Source organism: Acipenser ruthenus, chromosome 46, assembly GCF_902713425.1.
Source record: "Acipenser ruthenus chromosome 46, fAciRut3.2 maternal haplotype, whole genome shotgun sequence".
Taxonomy (NCBI): domain Eukaryota; kingdom Metazoa; phylum Chordata; class Actinopteri; order Acipenseriformes; family Acipenseridae; genus Acipenser; species Acipenser ruthenus.
Genome location: NC_081234.1, coordinates 8794984 through 8811635, shown reverse-complemented (window position 1 = coordinate 8811635; position 16652 = coordinate 8794984). Strand labels below are relative to the sequence as shown.

The 16652-nt window shown below is 45.3% G+C and overlaps 1 protein-coding gene across 1 annotated transcript; it reads left to right on the top strand.

The window, feature by feature from the left end:
• The first annotated feature begins 4079 nt into the window (after positions 1-4079).
• On the top strand, positions 4080-13565 carry LOC117397719 (leucine-rich repeat LGI family member 3). The gene is made up of 9 exons (XM_033996523.3): positions 4080-4926; positions 5943-6014; positions 7986-8057; positions 8611-8682; positions 9521-9592; positions 10045-10214; positions 10518-10682; positions 11750-11840; positions 12386-13565. The coding sequence occupies exons 1-9, from the start codon at positions 4724-4726 to the stop codon at positions 13110-13112; spliced, it is 1644 nt and encodes a 547-aa protein (XP_033852414.3). The 5' UTR covers positions 4080-4723; the 3' UTR covers positions 13113-13565.
• Positions 13566-16652: the final 3087 nt, after the last annotated feature.

Here is a 16652-nt window from a genome sequence, read left to right as displayed (position 1 = left end):
CAAGCCTAATTCACCACCTGGCATTAACCACAGACAAATATAACCACCCTACTCCCACCTCCTAATATTATTATATGATATTAAATATAATGTCAAAAAAATATGAAAATGCTTCCACTTGGGCCCTGCCGATGACAAACTCATCCCTTCCTAGCTTCCCTTGCTATTGAATTATTTTGCCAACTGCGGATATTTTGATGAGTTGTTTTTCAATACTTAGCGAGTGGAGACTCCAGTGAGAATCTGGAATTTTCACCGCATTGCCAATGAAGATTCTTTGGCAAGGATTCCGTGCTTCCATAAAAAAAAATAGATTCTATTAGAATCAAAGGTAATCAATGACACCCTCAAGGGGAGGGCACCAGCCAGGTATTTTGCACAGGTTTGTTTTTTTTCATGACTGTAAAAGGAGTTGACTGCAGTGTGGAGACAATGGGCCGGGCCCTGCAGGGAGGGTCTCTGAACACTGTGCAGATCCTCTTTCAGCTCTTCCAGGTCAGGTAAGACACTCTGATACGAGCTGTCACTCCTTTCATACAATTTATCATTGTGGAAGGGGCTGTGTGAAGCCTGCGAGGCATCTGGATATTAAAAAAAAGTACAGCAGTAACTCACCCTTACATTTATAAACACTGAATCCGATCCGGGAGAGTCCTGGTTTTCTAGGTATCATTAAATAATTAACTGTTGAGGTTATATTGGTTTGATTCAGAAATTTAGAGTGCAGGTAAGACAAAGACCAGAAGACCTCAGAAGCTGCTCTAGATCATAGATCACAGACTTTTTATGTTTCGATACAGCCTCTATATTGCAAATTAGAGAACAGCCGGCATTCGCTTTCTTTGAGACTCTGTTAACCTGGGATAATAAGACGCGGTGCAATTTGGATAATGATGCAGCAATTAATTGATTACTCCTCAATTGATTGCCACGACTTTTAGTTTGCGAGGCTCATCCACACATTCGTTGATCGATTAATCACCCTGGTGCCCTGTTTGGAGTCTGGTGATCGTGAATCTATTAAAATGATGGGACACAGTTGCTGTTTGTTACTTTTGAGTATTACAGCAAGCATGCATTGTCATTTCATAACAGGCTGGTACTAAGTTAGGTTCAAAAGTTCACACTTTGCTGTTGTTCGTTTCACCCCCAGCAGTGTCTCCTGGGTCAAAGCATATAACTGGCAGACAGCGGTGTCAGTCAACAGGGGAGGCAGCTGATTGGTTACTGATAGCGAGCGGTGAAATGACTCTGGAAGCTAAAACATGTGGCTTTGTCATAACTGCGCATTCAAGAGGAATATAACTAACAGATGGGCTATGACTGAGGAGAGCCATAATTAAAACTGCATCCCAGAGATGAATGCTTGAATAACTCTCAAGGTTTCATTGTTAAGCTGGGGGGACAGTTAGGCTGAGTAAAGCACCAATGAGAGTATTGCATTGGTCAGCCACCCCTCGGGCTCAAAGCGAAACGCACAGGATAATGAATGTAATGCGACCAGCTTCCCAGGGGGTTCTTAATAGTAGTTATTGATTGTGCAGCGGTTTCTGGAGACGGGATTGGTTTAAAATGCCGCCTGGGATTTAATATTATTAATCAGATCTGTGCTTGTTCCACCTGCCGATACTGTCTCACTAAGAGCCCAGATTACATTAGCGTTAGCCGGGCTGTACAAGCAGCTGTTTCATTTACAAGCGCCGCAGAGTCATAAATCCAACTGGGAAATGAATCAGGGGCTGACAAACTGGCAAGAAACCCATTCGTTTTGTTGATACCAGCTTTGGTACTGATCCACATTTTGGAACTTTTAAAACATAAGAACAGAAGAAAAGTTTGGGAACGAGAAGAGGCTGTTTGGCCCATCGAGGATCGCCTCTTGTTGGCGCACCGTTCTCCTCTACTGGGGGGAATCTAATGAATAGGACACAAAGGAATTGTTCCCAGTGTTTTAGATCATGCTACTTCACCTGTTATCATAGAACTAGAACATAGAACTAGGACATAGAACTAGAACACAGAACTAGAATAGAACTAGAACATAGAACTATGACAGGCCCAGCAAGAGAAAGACCTTGGTGTTGTAATAGACTCATCCCTGTCAGCACCCACACAGTGCGGGGAAGCAATCGAGAAGACAATCAGAATGCTTGGGCATGCAGAGTACAAATCCGAGGAGGTCATGACGAGGTTTGTACGATGTGCTGGAGAGACTTCACTTGGAATACTGTGTCCAGTTCTGGTCACTGCAGCACCAAAGGGACATTGTGGTCCTGCAGAGTCCAAAGAAGGGCCACCAGACCGATCCCAGCAGGGCTGAAAGGACTGAGCTACAAAGACAGGCTGAAAGGTACCACTACACGGTGTGGCGACTACTAATCCTAAAAGGTATAGACAATGTCAACCCAGGGGACTTTTTCGACCTGAAAAAAGAAACAAGGACCAGGGGTCACAAATGGAGATTAGATAAAGGGGCATTCAGAACAGAAAATAGGAGGCACTTTTTTACACAGAGAATTGTGAGGGTCTGGAACCAACTCCCCAGTAATGTTGTTGATGCTGACACCCTGGGATCAATAAGCTACTAACAACCAAACGAGCAAGATGGGCTGAATGGCCTCTCGTTTGTAAACTTTCTTATGTTCTTATGTTCTTCTTATAAAGACGCTGGCTGATCCAGTTTGTGTGACATATCTCCACAGCAGACAACTAGAACTGAAGAACTTGAACACAGACCACTCAGAAGGATTGAAAACATCCTGAAATAGAAAGGGGCAGTCACTGCTTACTCCTTCAAGGAACCAGAGACCGTAGGGGTGAGGAGGGTCAATTCACCAGTCTCTCCACCCTTCTTTCATCGCTAGAGGCCTGCATTGGCACTCAGTCTCACCCTTGCCCCAGTGGACACATTCACAGGGTTGTGTGCGCACTCGTACTTGCCAGATAAGGAAGTTCTTGTGTTAAAGCTATTGGGAATGTTTGATAACCGCGCTCCAGCCTCCAACACAGACACCTGCTGGAATGTGGAGCTAGGCTGCCACCTGCTGGTCATTCTGTGCATTACACGACACACCTGCAACAGAAATAAATGCATAGCGTACAGTACAGCAGTGGACAAAAGTTTTGCATCGCCAAGAATTTTTGGATTTAGACACAATTAAAAAAAAAAAAAAACTATATTAACATAATTTAGATATTTTATTTCACTTCATGTAATCAAAGAAACTACAAAATGATATCGCAACAGTCTACCGGAAGCCATAATAGTAGTACAGAAGTATTTGGTGTTAGAAATGTCCAATTTTCCGATTTGTCGGTTTGGAAAAGTACAAAGCGGTGTGTAATTCAATATGTTAACGTAACATTACTCAACAGGTTTCAATCGACTTTATGAAGCAAAATTAGTTAATTCTGTATAGCGGGTGATGCAAAACTTTTGGCCATAGCAGTATAGTATAGCCCCATGTAATTATTCCAAGAGAAATGTGCACAGTACCACGCTTGTAACACAATGCGACCCTTTCTGGGCTGTACTTTGTGCTATACTACACTTTGCTGTGTTTATGCCATTGGGTGCTACAGTACATTCTAGAAAGGTGTGGTTCATTACCTTCTCTGAGCTTTGCTACGCTCGTGTGCTTTTACCAGGGAATACAGCACGAATCTTTAGTACGAGTTAGTAATCAAATCATTGGAGGTATCGTTTATTGAAGGACAACATATTGGATTGACGATTTGATCCGGTATTGGAAGCGTCTACAGCATGCTTGAGTTTACGTGGTTTGATCTAAGGTTGAAGTGCCCGAACCACCGCTTTGCTGAATTGATTCTGTGAGCTGGGGGTGGTTTGGGATGGCAGTGGGGTTTCTCAGTCATGTCCGCAGGGGGATAACTGCCCTATCCCTGCTGGAATGTCCCGTGGGTGTGGCGCTATTGAGCTGAGCTGTGGTCGATCGGATGGTGCCTGGCTCCGCCCCCTCTGACGTAAGGCTGCAGCTGTGGGGTCCAGGGAGCGGTCTGAGATCCGCGCTCTGGACGGATCTGCATGTAAAAGCACCCTCGCCTCCACGCCATTGACCACTGATCACTGATCAGATTGCAGTGTTGGGAATGCGTGACTGACGTCTTTATTCAATAAGCACATAACAGAAACCCAGAGCAGAGGGCAGAGGGAAGGAGACAGTTCTTCACACAGCGAGTAGTGAGAGGGATGGCACCTTTTGTGCAATGATTCAGTCCAGCCTAAATGATTAATTCGAGTCAATAACAGAACCAGCCAAGACTGACCTGCAATCTTTTGCGGGTTGTGCAATGACTGTGGTGGGTCTGCAGGTTTCAGTGTCCGTTTGCGGGTCTGACTGGCGCACTGCGGGTCACTTTGTGGGGTCTGTAGTTTCCAGCACTTGCTGGTTATCAGTTCATTAGCAGGCTGGTCCGGTCTCCCCTCCAGCAGTGACGGGGTTAAGTGCCGCTGTCTCTGGGAGCTAATTAATAATTCAATGTCAGGAGGCTTGCATAAATTCCTCTCGTTGAGCAGTGGGTGCATTCACTGAGCATCCACCCTGACTGCATACTAAACACTGCAGAGACCAGCCTCCTTCTCTCTCATCAGTATCATAACACAGCAAGCCAGCCAGCCAGCAACCCAGCGATCGCTGCAGGCAGTGCTGGGGAATCCTCTCTGGTCCCGGTTTAGTTTTTTTCTATTGGAAAGGGGGTGAAGATGCAAGGCCAGGGCTTTGGGAAGGGCTGGCAGTGGGGGTCGTGGTGCGCCCTGTGTCTGCTCTGCCTGGCGGCCTCCGCAGGGGGAAAGAAGGCTCCCAAAGTGCCCCGCTGTCCCGTCAGCTGCTCCTGCACCAAAGATAGCGCCTTCTGCGTCGACTCCGCGTCTATCCCCAGGAGCTTCCCTCCGGGCATCATATCTCTGTGAGTACTGCTCTCTGTGTCTCTCTCTCTCTCTGTTCAGAACGTTGCTGTTGGCAAGGATTGCCTCTTAAGTCAGGACACTAACAATGTACAATACAGACGTAGCCCTTAGAGCAGAAGAGACGCACAGAGAGCTCATTGTAATTCAGGGACGGGTGCTGTTTCTGCTGCCTCTCTTGCCTCACTCTCTGGAATTCCAGTCCTTTTACAAGGAAGGTAATACGAGCGTACAGTGCCCCAAATCTTTCTGAAATTGTGTGTGTGTTTATGTAAATTAGCATAGCTGAAGACGTCATACATTTAACATTTTACTAAAAGTAAGCATGCTCTAGTACAGCCAGTACAGGGACAAGGAGGTAAGCAGCGGGGTGTAGTGGTTAGAGCTGAGGGACTGGGAGGGAGGAAGGCAGTGTGGTCTAGTGGTTAGAGCTGAGGGACTGGGAGGGAGGGGGCAGTGTGGTCTAGTGGTTAGAGCTGAGGGACTAGGAGGGAGGAAGGCAGTGTGGTCTAGTGGTTAGAGCTGAGGGACTGGGAGGGAGGGAGGCAGTGTGGTCTAGTGGTTAGAGTTGAGAGACTGGGAGGGAGGAAGGCAGTGTGGTCTAGTGGTTAGAGCTGAGAGACTGGGAGGGAGGGAAGCAGTGTGGCTCTAGTGGTTAGATCTCAGGGACTGGGAGGGAGGGAAGCAGTGTGGCTCTAGTGGTTAGAGCTGAGGGACTGGGAGGGAGGGAGGGAGGCAGTGTGGTCTAGTGGTTAGAGCTGAGAGACTGGGAGGGAGGGAGACAGTGTGGCTCTAGTGGTTAGATCTCAGGGACTGGGAGGGAGGGAAGCAGTGTGGCTCTAGTGGTTAGAGCTGAGGGACTGGGAGGGAGGGAGGGAGGCAGTGTGGTCTAGTGGTTAGAGCTGAAGGACTGGGAGGGAGGCAGAGTGGCTGAGAGACTAAAGGATGCTTTGCAGTTGAACGGGGGTCTCGTGTGATTATGAAGAGAGCGTCAGTGTTGGTGTTGTGTTCCCTGCAGGACTCTGGTAAATGCTGCCTTCACTGAAATCCCTGAGCGAGCCTTCTCTCATCTCCACCTGCTGCAGTTCCTGTGAGTACCCACCCCCAGGCCTTCAGACATTTAGACAGAGAAGGAAAAGACTCGTCCCTGTGAGAAAGAAGCCATGCAGAGAAACAATCAATACGGTGAAATGAACATGCTGGCCCTGGTTTGACAATGTGTTTGAATGAAAGAACTTGGAACCATAATATAGCGATCCAGTTTTATATATAGCGATTGTGTTTTTTAGTCTTGAATACCCTGGTGGGAATTCATTGTAGCACTGTGCTGTATGATTTCTCAACACATTACAACTGCTGTTGTCTGCACGCTAGGATTTCTTCAGGGCAATACACTGAGATTAGTCCTGCTTTCAAAATATTATTATTTTTAGTAGACACCCTTATCCAGGGCGACTTACAATTGTTACAAGATATCACATTATTTTTTACATACAATTACCCATTTATACAGTTGGGTTTTTACTGGAGCAATCTAGGTAAAGTACCTTGCTCAAGGGTACAGCAGCAGTGTCCACCACCTGGGATTGAACCCATAACCCACCGGTCAAGAGTTCAGAGCCCCTAACCACTACTCCACATTGCTACCCTATAAAGTTAAACTCTGTTTGACATACAGCCTATATATATATAGATATGGTAAAGCATATATATATATATATATATATATATATATATATATATATATATATATATATATATATATATATATATATATATATATGTATATGTATATGCTTTACCATACCTCGCTGGTCATTACAGTGCTCACCTATGCTTTACATACTATACGAATTCAAATGTAACGAACCATCCCCTTCTAAAAGTTTACTGCGGTTTTTCAAAAACGGAAGACCGCAAAAGGACTGCGCAAATCGGCCAATGTAAAAATCTGAATTTGAAGGCATTGTCGGTTGTAAGCTAATAACTGCTGAGGTGAATGCTTTGCTGGGCTTTTAGCGATATTAATGACACAGCTGTTTAGAAAGGCAGCTTTCACCGTGGGTGTGCTTTGGACGGTTTCCAAATCAGAAACCTGGATTCTGGGCAATGTCCTTTACTTTACAGGAGTGCTAACTAAGCTTTTCAAATCTGTTTCCTATTGGCACAAGCAATCTCATTGCGTGTCCCCTTTTCTTTTGTTAAAGATTTGCTGGTCCTTTTCACCTGAATTGATGTGCCGTACAGCAGTAAAAACTACTGCAATCGGACAAAGTTATAGAATGCATCCGTTTTTAATAGAGTTGTATTGAAATAATCCAAAATGACCTGAAACAAATAAAGAACCAACAGTTTCTCAGAGCAACAAAAAAGGGGGGCAGTGATGATGCTGACAAAGCTAATGGGAGACGAGAAACTGGATTTTAAACCAGTGATGATAACAGTGATGGGCAGCAGTGTGGAGTAGTGGTTAGGGCTCTGGACTCTTGACCGGAGGGTTGTGGGTTCAATCCCCAGTGGGGGACACTGCTGCTGTACCCTTGAGCAAGGTACTTTACCTAGATTGCTCCAGTAAAAACCCAACTGTATAAATGGGTAATTGTATGTAAAAATAATGTGATATCTGTATAATGTGAAATAATGTATAATGTGATATCTTGTAACAATTGTAAGTCGCCCTGGATAAGGGCGTCTGCTAAGAAATAAATAATAATAATAATAATAATAACTATAATGGCCGCAAAATCATAGCTTCTGACGGCTGAATCCGACAGGAATACCGTCTGAATATCTTCTGCCCTTCCTCTGAGTTCTGAAGTGATATGCAAGTGATCTGCATCATCAGTTACAAAGGAAGACGCGATGAACAGGGGCTGAATTCACAACGAATGACTCGGAGGACAAGATATCTGGGCGGTGTTCCTGTGGTGTTCTGTTCGTTATGAATTTGCGGCCGTTGTTTTAAAGTGTTAGCGATCATGCTCACAGAGCTAACAGGAGACGAGGGTTGGGTTAGCGCTCTGCAATGTTGTTTCTCACAAGACCAGGCTGTGTGTTCCAGGCTGCTCAACTCAAACACCTTCTCCCAGATTGCAGACGATGCCTTTGCCGGAGTCCCCCATCTGCAGTACCTGTGAGTCCCATCCTTTTCCAGCATGACAGTACAACTGTGCAATGAAATCATATTGCGTGCGCGTGTATTTGAACCCCCCCACGCTGCTTCTGTAGTTTTGATTTGTTGTGCATATGAAAATCAAACGCTGGAACTGAAAATATTGGCAGTTGCGGGTTGAGGCAAATACACGCGTCTTGAAGTTTTTTTTTTCTTCAGTCACCACTAGATGGCGATGTAACAATAGTGTAGACACTCAAGACAGAAAATACCACAACTTCACACGCAACGGTTAACCTAACCTTTAGCCTGTAATAAGTACGTCACATTGCATTGTGTGAGTGAGACGTGGTCTGGAAACGACACCTGACCCCCACTGAAATCTACACTGTCCCTTCTGTTATTGATTAAATGAAAAAGTCAGCTTTGCTGTATTATGTTGCATATGACTATACTCAGCATACCTCCTGCAGTAAATAACCTGTGCTTACAGCAATGCTCAAGACTTAAGATAATTGAGCTGCAGAAACGATCAGTACTCTGTGGACGTTCATGCCCTCTGTCTCCTCTTCAGATTCATCGAGAACAACGACATCCAGTCCCTGTCGAAGCGCGCCTTCCGAGGGCTGAAGTCCTTGACTCACCTGTGAGTGCTGCTCCCCATTCGTTCAGACAGCAGGATCGCATTCTCTGTGCTTTTTGCTCGGGTGCTTGTGGTTAGAGTTAGGGCTGTACTTTTTTATTTTTGCACCATATTTCTTTGTCGTGTCGAGATCACGAAATCATTTACCTCAGGAGCTCGAGAAAACGGAAGTCAGCAATGCAGAAGTAATGACTTCCGCTTTCTCAAGGTCCTGAGATGATCTCATGATCACGAGATAACGGAGTGGTTTTCTCGTGATCTCCACATAGCGAAGAAAGATCCCCCCGTCCTCCCAGGGCCTCGACCAGCCACCGTAGCGAGATGCAGAATGCAGTGAGAGAGACCAGATGGCGGCTGGCCAGTGAAGTCCACTCCAGCAGTGTAGGCAGGGGGCACTGGGAGACAGAGTGCTCCACCAGCTGTTATAAAATAGAACTTGGAGCAAACTCCTTCCCTGACACGGAGGCTGAGGAGAGCTGCAGAAGGTCCTAGCCGCAACATTTATCAACTTGACTGTGTTCCTTCCAGTTTTACTTGAGTGCTTTGAAGTTCTAGATCGTGTAATATATCCTGAAGTTCTAGATCATGTTATAGATCCTGGAGTTCTAGATTGTTTTCTAGATCATAGTGTTCTAGATCATGTTATAGACCCTGTGGTTTTAGATTGTGTAATATATCCTGGAGTTCCTGATCATGTTATATATTGTGAAGTTTTAGATCATGTTATAGATCCTGGAGTTCTAGATTGTGTTCTAGATCGTGGTGTTCTAGATCATGTTATAGATCCTGAATTCTAGATCAGGTTTGCCAGTGTTAATGCCCCTTCCTGTTTCCTTTCCAGATCCCTGGCGAATAACAACCTGAAACATCTTCCCAGAGACATCTTCAAACACCTGGACATACTGACCGACCTGTGAGCACCAGCCAGCGCTTGCACACAATCACAACATGAACATGCCTTTCATTTCATTGCACTGCACCCCTATATCAGTGTGTGGTTGGAGGTATAATGGCTCACACTGACTTTTCTCCCTGGCTGTAGAAGGTTTGCAATGGCAACAGGCGCGTTTGTGCTGATGGAGTAGAGAAAGAGAAAGGAAGGCTCTTCTGCTCTCCTAACAGCCTCCCTCTGCTCTTATACTCTCCTAACAGCCTCCCTCTGCTCTGTGCTGGTGGAGCAGAGAAACAGAAAGGAAGGCTCTTCTACTCTCCTAGAGATAGGGAGGCTCTTATACTCACTGAACAGCCTCCCTCTGCTCTGTGGGTTGTCATCCTGGCTAAACAAGAAATAATTGAACTGAGCTATGATTGCCCTCCTCTGCCTGGTACCAAGCCGTGTGTGTTGTGCCTCTGTGTGTCTCACAGGGACCTGAGGGGGAACTCGCTGAGCTGCGACTGTAAGCTGAAGTGGCTGGTGGACTGGCTGGGAAAGACCAACACCTCCGTGCCGGCCATCTACTGTGCCAGCCCCCCCGAGCTCCAGGGCAGGAAGCTGGCTGACCTCAAGACCCACGATTTCAACTGCATCACCACGGGTAAAGGATTCAGGGCAGGGGTTCCAGTGGAACTTGAAGGGTAGGATTTGATTTAAGAGTTTGAGAGAACAGATTGGGTAAAAGCATTCGGGACTTCAAGTTTAAGTCATGTTGCGGTGACATTAACTTAGCCCCCCCCCCCCCGATTGGAACCCAGGCCTCCAGAGGAAGGTGAAAGGCTGGTCTAATGCATTGACGTGAACCCACTAGCGCCACCTATAGCCCCCCAGATTGGAACCCAGGCCTCCAGAGATGAAAGGCTCGTCTAGTGAAGCTGTTTGTTTGTTTTTTTCCACCCTGTAGAGTTCGCTGTCTATGAGACCTTCCCTTTCCACTCTGTCTCTGTGGAGTCTTTTGAGTTTGCCGGAGACCTCTTTGTGGCCTTCGCCCAGCCTGCCACAGGGAACTGCAGCCTGTACGTGTGGGACCATGTGGAGACGGTCTTCAGGAAGTTCAACAACATCAGCTGTAAGAGAAGCCCTCACCCCTTATCCCTGCGGCCAGGAGAATGGCTGATTGCCATAGTTCTGTACAGAGCGATGCTGCACAGCAGTGTGTCTTTGTTTATGTTGACTCTGAAATGTCTTCATCTAGACAATGTGGGGAAGCTATAAAAAAGGCCAACAAGATGCTTGGATATATTGTGAGAAGTGTTGAATTTATATCAAGCAAAGTAATGTTAAAACTTTACAATGCATTAGTAAGACCTCACCTAGAATATTGTGTTCGGTTCTGGTCACCTCGTTACAAAAAGGATATTGCTGCTCTAGAAAGACTGCAGAGAAGAGCGACTAGAATTATCCCGGGTTTAAAAGGCATGTTGTATGCAGACAGGCTAAAAGAATTGAATCTGTTCAGTCTTGAACAAAGAAGACCTCGCGGCGATCTGATTCAAACATTCAAAATTCTAAAAAGTATTTGACAATGTCGACCCAGGGGACTTTTTCAACCTGAAAAAAGAAACAAGGACCAGGGGTCACAAATGGAGATTAGATAAAGGGGCATTCAGAACAGAAAATAGGAGACACTTTTTTACACAGAGAATTGTGAGGGTCTGGAACCAACTCCCCAGTAATGTTGTTGAAGCTGACACCCTGGGATCCTTCAAGAAGCTACTTGATGAGATTCTGGGATCAATAAGCTACTAATAACCAAACAAGCAAGATGGGCCGAATGGCCTCCTCTCGTTTGGAAACTTTCTTATGTTCATGTTCTTATGTTCTTATTACATTGTCTTTAGACACAGTGTCCCCTAGTGTATAACACAGTCAGGTCTTTAGAAATGTGTAGTGAATTGTGGGATTGTAGTCCCAGGCAAGAGTTAACCTCTGATTTAACCTGCCAAAAAAAATACATATCCCAGCATACCCAGCAGTAAATAAGTCAGTCAGCATGATTAGATCTTCAGGTATGGCCAAGGAAAAGTTAAAAAAAATGGACATACATACAGCTATTCTCCGTCAGTTACAGGAAGCAGGAATGGTTTTCTTCAGGCTGCCCCCCCGCCTCCTAACCCCTCTCCCCGTCTCTTGCAGCGAGCTCGGCTGTGTACTGTAAGCCCGTGGTGATTGAAGATTCGCTCTACATGGTGGTGGCTCAGCTTTTCGGAGGCTCGCACATCTACAGGTCAGAATGCGCTTCAGTAGCAAGAACCTTAAATGGTCGCCATAGAACTGAGACAGATTCAGTACTAAGAATCTTAATGAATCCAATTGAAGACATTGTGAAAGACTTCTACAGCTCTGGCCAAAAGCGTTGCGTCACCCTGTAGAATGAAGTTATTTTACTTCATAGAGTTGAATGAAACCTGCTGAATGAATGTTAACATATTGAATTACACACCGCTTTGGAGTTTTCCATATGCTTAACGAAAAACCTGACAAAATGTGACGAAATCCAACATGAAATACTGTACTACTATTATGGCTTCCGGTAGGCTTTTGCAGTATCATTTTGTAGCTTCTTTGAGTAAATGATGTTAAATAAAAGATCTAAATTATGTTCGTGCATATATATATTTTTTTAAAATGATGTCTCAATCCTAAAATTTTTAGGTGATGCAAAACGTTTATCCTTGACGTTTTTTTTAGTATCTCTAAATTGAGCGCTGCTGAGTGTTTAATAGTTATCTTCAACTCTTCTGAGTTCCTGGTGTAACTGTGTTCCTCCAGGTGGGACGGCGACACGGATAAGTTCATCAAGATCCAGGACATCGACACGGCACGCATCCGCAAGCCCAACGCCGTGGAGGCCTTCCGCGTGGAAGGAGAGTGGTTCTTCGTGGTGGCGGACAGCTCCAAAGCCGGCTCCACCAGCATGTACCGCTGGAACAGCAACGGCTTCTACTCCCACCAATCCCTGCACCCCTGGCACCGGGACACCCACGTCGAGTTCCTAGAGACGGAGGGCAAGCCCAGGCTCATCCTGTCCAGCAGCTCCCAGCCCCCGGTGGTCTACCAGTGGAACCGCAGCCAGCGTCAGTTCACCTTCCTCTACGAGATCCCCAACACCAGCGACGTCCAGATGGTCAAGCACTTCGTGGTGCGGAACGATGTCTACCTGTGCTTGACCCGCTTCATCGGGGACTCCAAGGTGCTGCGCTGGGAGGGCCAGCGCTTCGTGGAGATCCAGACCCTCCCTGCCAGGGGCTCCATGGTGGTCTACCCCTTCTCCGTGGGCCCGCGACAGTACATCGTCCTGGGCAGCGATTTTTCCTTCTCCAGGGTCTACCTCTGGGATGCCCTGACTAAGAGATTCGAACCCTTCCAGGAGCTGAACTTAAGGGCCCCTCGTGCCTTCAGTTTCGTCTCCGTCGACAGCAAGGACATCCTGCTGGCGTCCAGCTTCAAGGGCCACACCCTCGCTTACCAGCATCTCGTGGTGGATCTGAGCGCCTGAAGAACGTTCAGAACCCGACACGCAAGGAGGTGGTCCAGGACTAGGGGGCGCTCTTGTGCTTCAGTGATATTTCTGGTGTGCTGCAGCAATAGCTCACTAAGATCTGTGCGTCTGCCTGTATTTTTTAATCAGAGAAATTGACGAGGCCATAGTAAACTATCGTGCTGCCACTCCCAATAACACAACACGGGAATAGCGTCTGCGTTTTAGAAAGCAAACCCACAATAACTTTTAATGGTGGCCGAAACAGTTCACAAGAAACGTGCATGTTTACTATTTCAACCAGATTATTCTACCTTTTTGATCATATAGATATATTACAGAGGAAGCAATTAACTAGTGCAGTATTAACTGGCGATCATTCCTAGCATTGTATGTTTTGTTTCAATTCACCCTGTTAGCTGTGTATTACCATAGCAGGTGCCTGACTAATAAAGATATATTGTAACCATGTGACTGGGCTGTTGGAATGTGTTCTTCACTTGAAATATATCCAGCAGTGCGCGCATGTATTAGAACACCTCAGGATTTGTCATTTGTATCCTTTATATACCCGCCTGCATGAAAACCTCTGGGTGGAAGACTGTGAGGACTGTGGTGTGGAACGTGCCTTCGTTAACTGTAGGGCTGCTCTGAAAATTACGAATTTAAATGAAGGAGAAAAAAAAAGAATGCAAATATATATCGCACTTGATAATGACTGGAAACACGGGGTCTGAAGTCTGGGCTTTATATGAGGTAAAGGAAACAGCGTTTGGGCTGAACACCAGCTTCTGTGAAGAGTAACACAGTGTAGCAGTGTAAACTAGCACCCGCCCCCCCCCTCATATTTCATGAATAGAGCCGCCACATTATGCGTTTTCTTTCAAATTCTGCTGCCTTTGTCTTTGCCCTTGCTTGTGAATAGAGCCCTGCAAGATTACAGCAGGGCATAGCACCGTATCACAAAGAACCGTACCGAGCCCACTGTGTTATAGGCTGCTTGAGTGCATTCATGAAAGGCTTGACTTCATTGGTTAATGGTCTGTCGAGGTGTAATGAGCTAAGACATTTTTTGCATAATAAAACCACCTGTTTTCCTTTGTCAGTCCCCTTCACAGACTCCTTTCCCTTGGTTAAGGAGAAATATACCCCAACCGCACACTGTTGTTCCATTGTTTTCCATGGAGGCCAGCTGTTCCATTATTACTCAGTAACGGCTGGGAGATGGAACTCAGTAACGGCACCTGTTCTAGAACCATTGCTTACTGGTGTTCTGAAATGGATGTGTTGCATTCCATCCATCTGGAGCCGCACGCTCCCCAGTCCCTTCGCAGAAACGGGATGCGTGACATTAAAAAAAGACTTCTGCTCGAAATGTTCGCCATTGAATTTATTAAGTTTCTTTCACTGTTTCTGACTTTGGGCAGGCTGGAAGTACAGAATCAGTACCTTTGAAGGGTAGAAAGAATAACCAATATTAATCCAGGTTATGTGTCGCATTCATAACAGCATAGGCATTAACATTTTAGATCAACACAGCGTGTCTGCTTAATGATACACAGACACACAGACAGACAGACAGACAGACAGACAGACACAGACAGACAGACAGACAGACAGAGAGACAGACAGATAGACACACAGACACAGACACACAGACAGACACACACACAGATAGACAGACTGACACACAGAGACAGAGAGACAGACACACACAGACAGAGAGAGAGACAGACAGACACACAGACAGACAGACAGACAGACACACCGACAGACAGACAGACACACCGACAGACAGACACACACACAGACACAGACAGATAGACAGACAGACAGACAGACAGACAGACAGACACAGACAGACACACCGACAGACAGTCAGACACACAGACAGATAGACAAACACACAGACAGACAGACACACAGACAGACAGACACGCAGACAGACACGCAGACAGACAGACAGACAGACAGACAGACAGACACACAGCTGAAGAACCTGAAATAAAGTTTTAAATAATTTAAACCTTTTGTGTGCATACAAAAAAAAAAAAGAAAACTTAGAAAAAAAAGTTTTCAAACTTAGATTTATAGATAGACAGATAGATGGATGTTGGCAAATATATCAAATATAAAGGTTGAGAATGTTTTAGTCGCACAGTATTGGCTCATAATATCAGAAGGCTAAATGTTAACAAATCATATACAGAACTTTCCAAAAGCACTGGTGTGTGTGTGTTTTCAAAGGTCCCCTGGTTCCTGAAATCAGTATCAACCATTAGCGAATGAACACAAAACAAATATCTTGACAGTCGGAGGGTGACAAATAACACCTTAAAGGGGAGTAGAATCATTGTTTTTGCACCCATTTAATTGCAGTTACTTGCAGACGTGCTGTCTGCTTGTTAAGGTCTGTAGAATGTGTGTGTGACTGTGGGAAACAGCTGAAATACAGGACAGTGCTTCTCTTTGTTTGTGTGAGGGCTTTGGAATGGTGGGTATGTTGTTTCCTCCCTTATCAAAGTTTCCTGTACTGAAAGCAATGCAACGTGTAATAAAGCCTAGTGAAAGCACAGTAAAGCATAGGTGAGCATTGTAAAGCACATGGAGGTATGGTAAAGCATCTTAAAAAAAACTTAGCAAACTATGGTAGATGCATCGTACAAACATGGAAAAGAAAGGTCCAAGTCAGTAGTGTTGTCCCTGGCAGTCCTTAGCCAAAAATGTATTTTTGAGGGTGAAATGCAGTTAAAATGCCATACCCAGCCATTCTGCATTGCAGTAAGTGGATCATATTTGAGGAACCACAGATGGGCATACAATCCCCTAGTCTTGCTGCAGATCATTCGTTGCTTCCAATCCTTTGAACACTGCTGTATGACAAGTTAACAACGGGCTTCCCTTCACGCCTCTGCAATCTCGACACGTCTGTGCGAACAGCAGCCGGAACACACAATTCAAAGATAGCCATTTTATATTGAGCCGTTTATCACCAAGCGTACTGGCATTTAAATCAGCCTTCAGCGATATGCGATCGCTTTGCCTTGTCCTGAAAGAACATTCTTCCAAAGAGATTCCCTGCGTATTGCTGCCAGAATAGGGTTGACCTATTGATTATACGTCCAGTTTGACCGCTTAACCACCAATCTATGAGATCTGAGTCTCAGCACCCAGCTTCTTTTCAAAAGAACTATTTGAAATAAAATGCATGTTCTGTATATTCCTGGTAATAACTGTAATGACCGTTCTAGCCAAGGATCCGGAGCGGTTTCAGAGCATTCCCACCAATATCCCAGGATCAAACCACTTCAGCAGCCTTCAGTTCTGTATTAAAGCAATGCCTGCTCCATATTGAAGCATTGATTAAACCCCCAATAACAAAACCAGAAGAAATGGATCACAGTTTGCAGTTACAGTTGGGGGTTAGGGATAGGGTTATAGCATGCAAAATAATTTACACATGAAGTAAATTGTAACAATGCCTTGTAATTATGTGTAAGGACACACAGATTTACTAAGTGCCATGTAAATACACAGTAAATCAGAGACACTTAACGG

Bases quoted from the DNA above. Each gene is read 5' to 3' on its own strand.
- LOC117397719 (XM_033996523.3), top strand. From the start codon at position 4,724: ATGCAAGGCCAGGGCTTTGGGAAGGGCTGGCAGTGGGGGTCGTGGTGC. The intron at 4,927-5,942 runs GTGAGTACTGCT...TGTTCCCTGCAG, and splicing joins CCTCCGGGCATCATATCTCT to GACTCTGGTAAATGCTGCCT. The intron at 8,683-9,520 runs GTGAGTGCTGCT...TTTCCTTTCCAG, and splicing joins CTGAAGTCCTTGACTCACCT to ATCCCTGGCGAATAACAACC.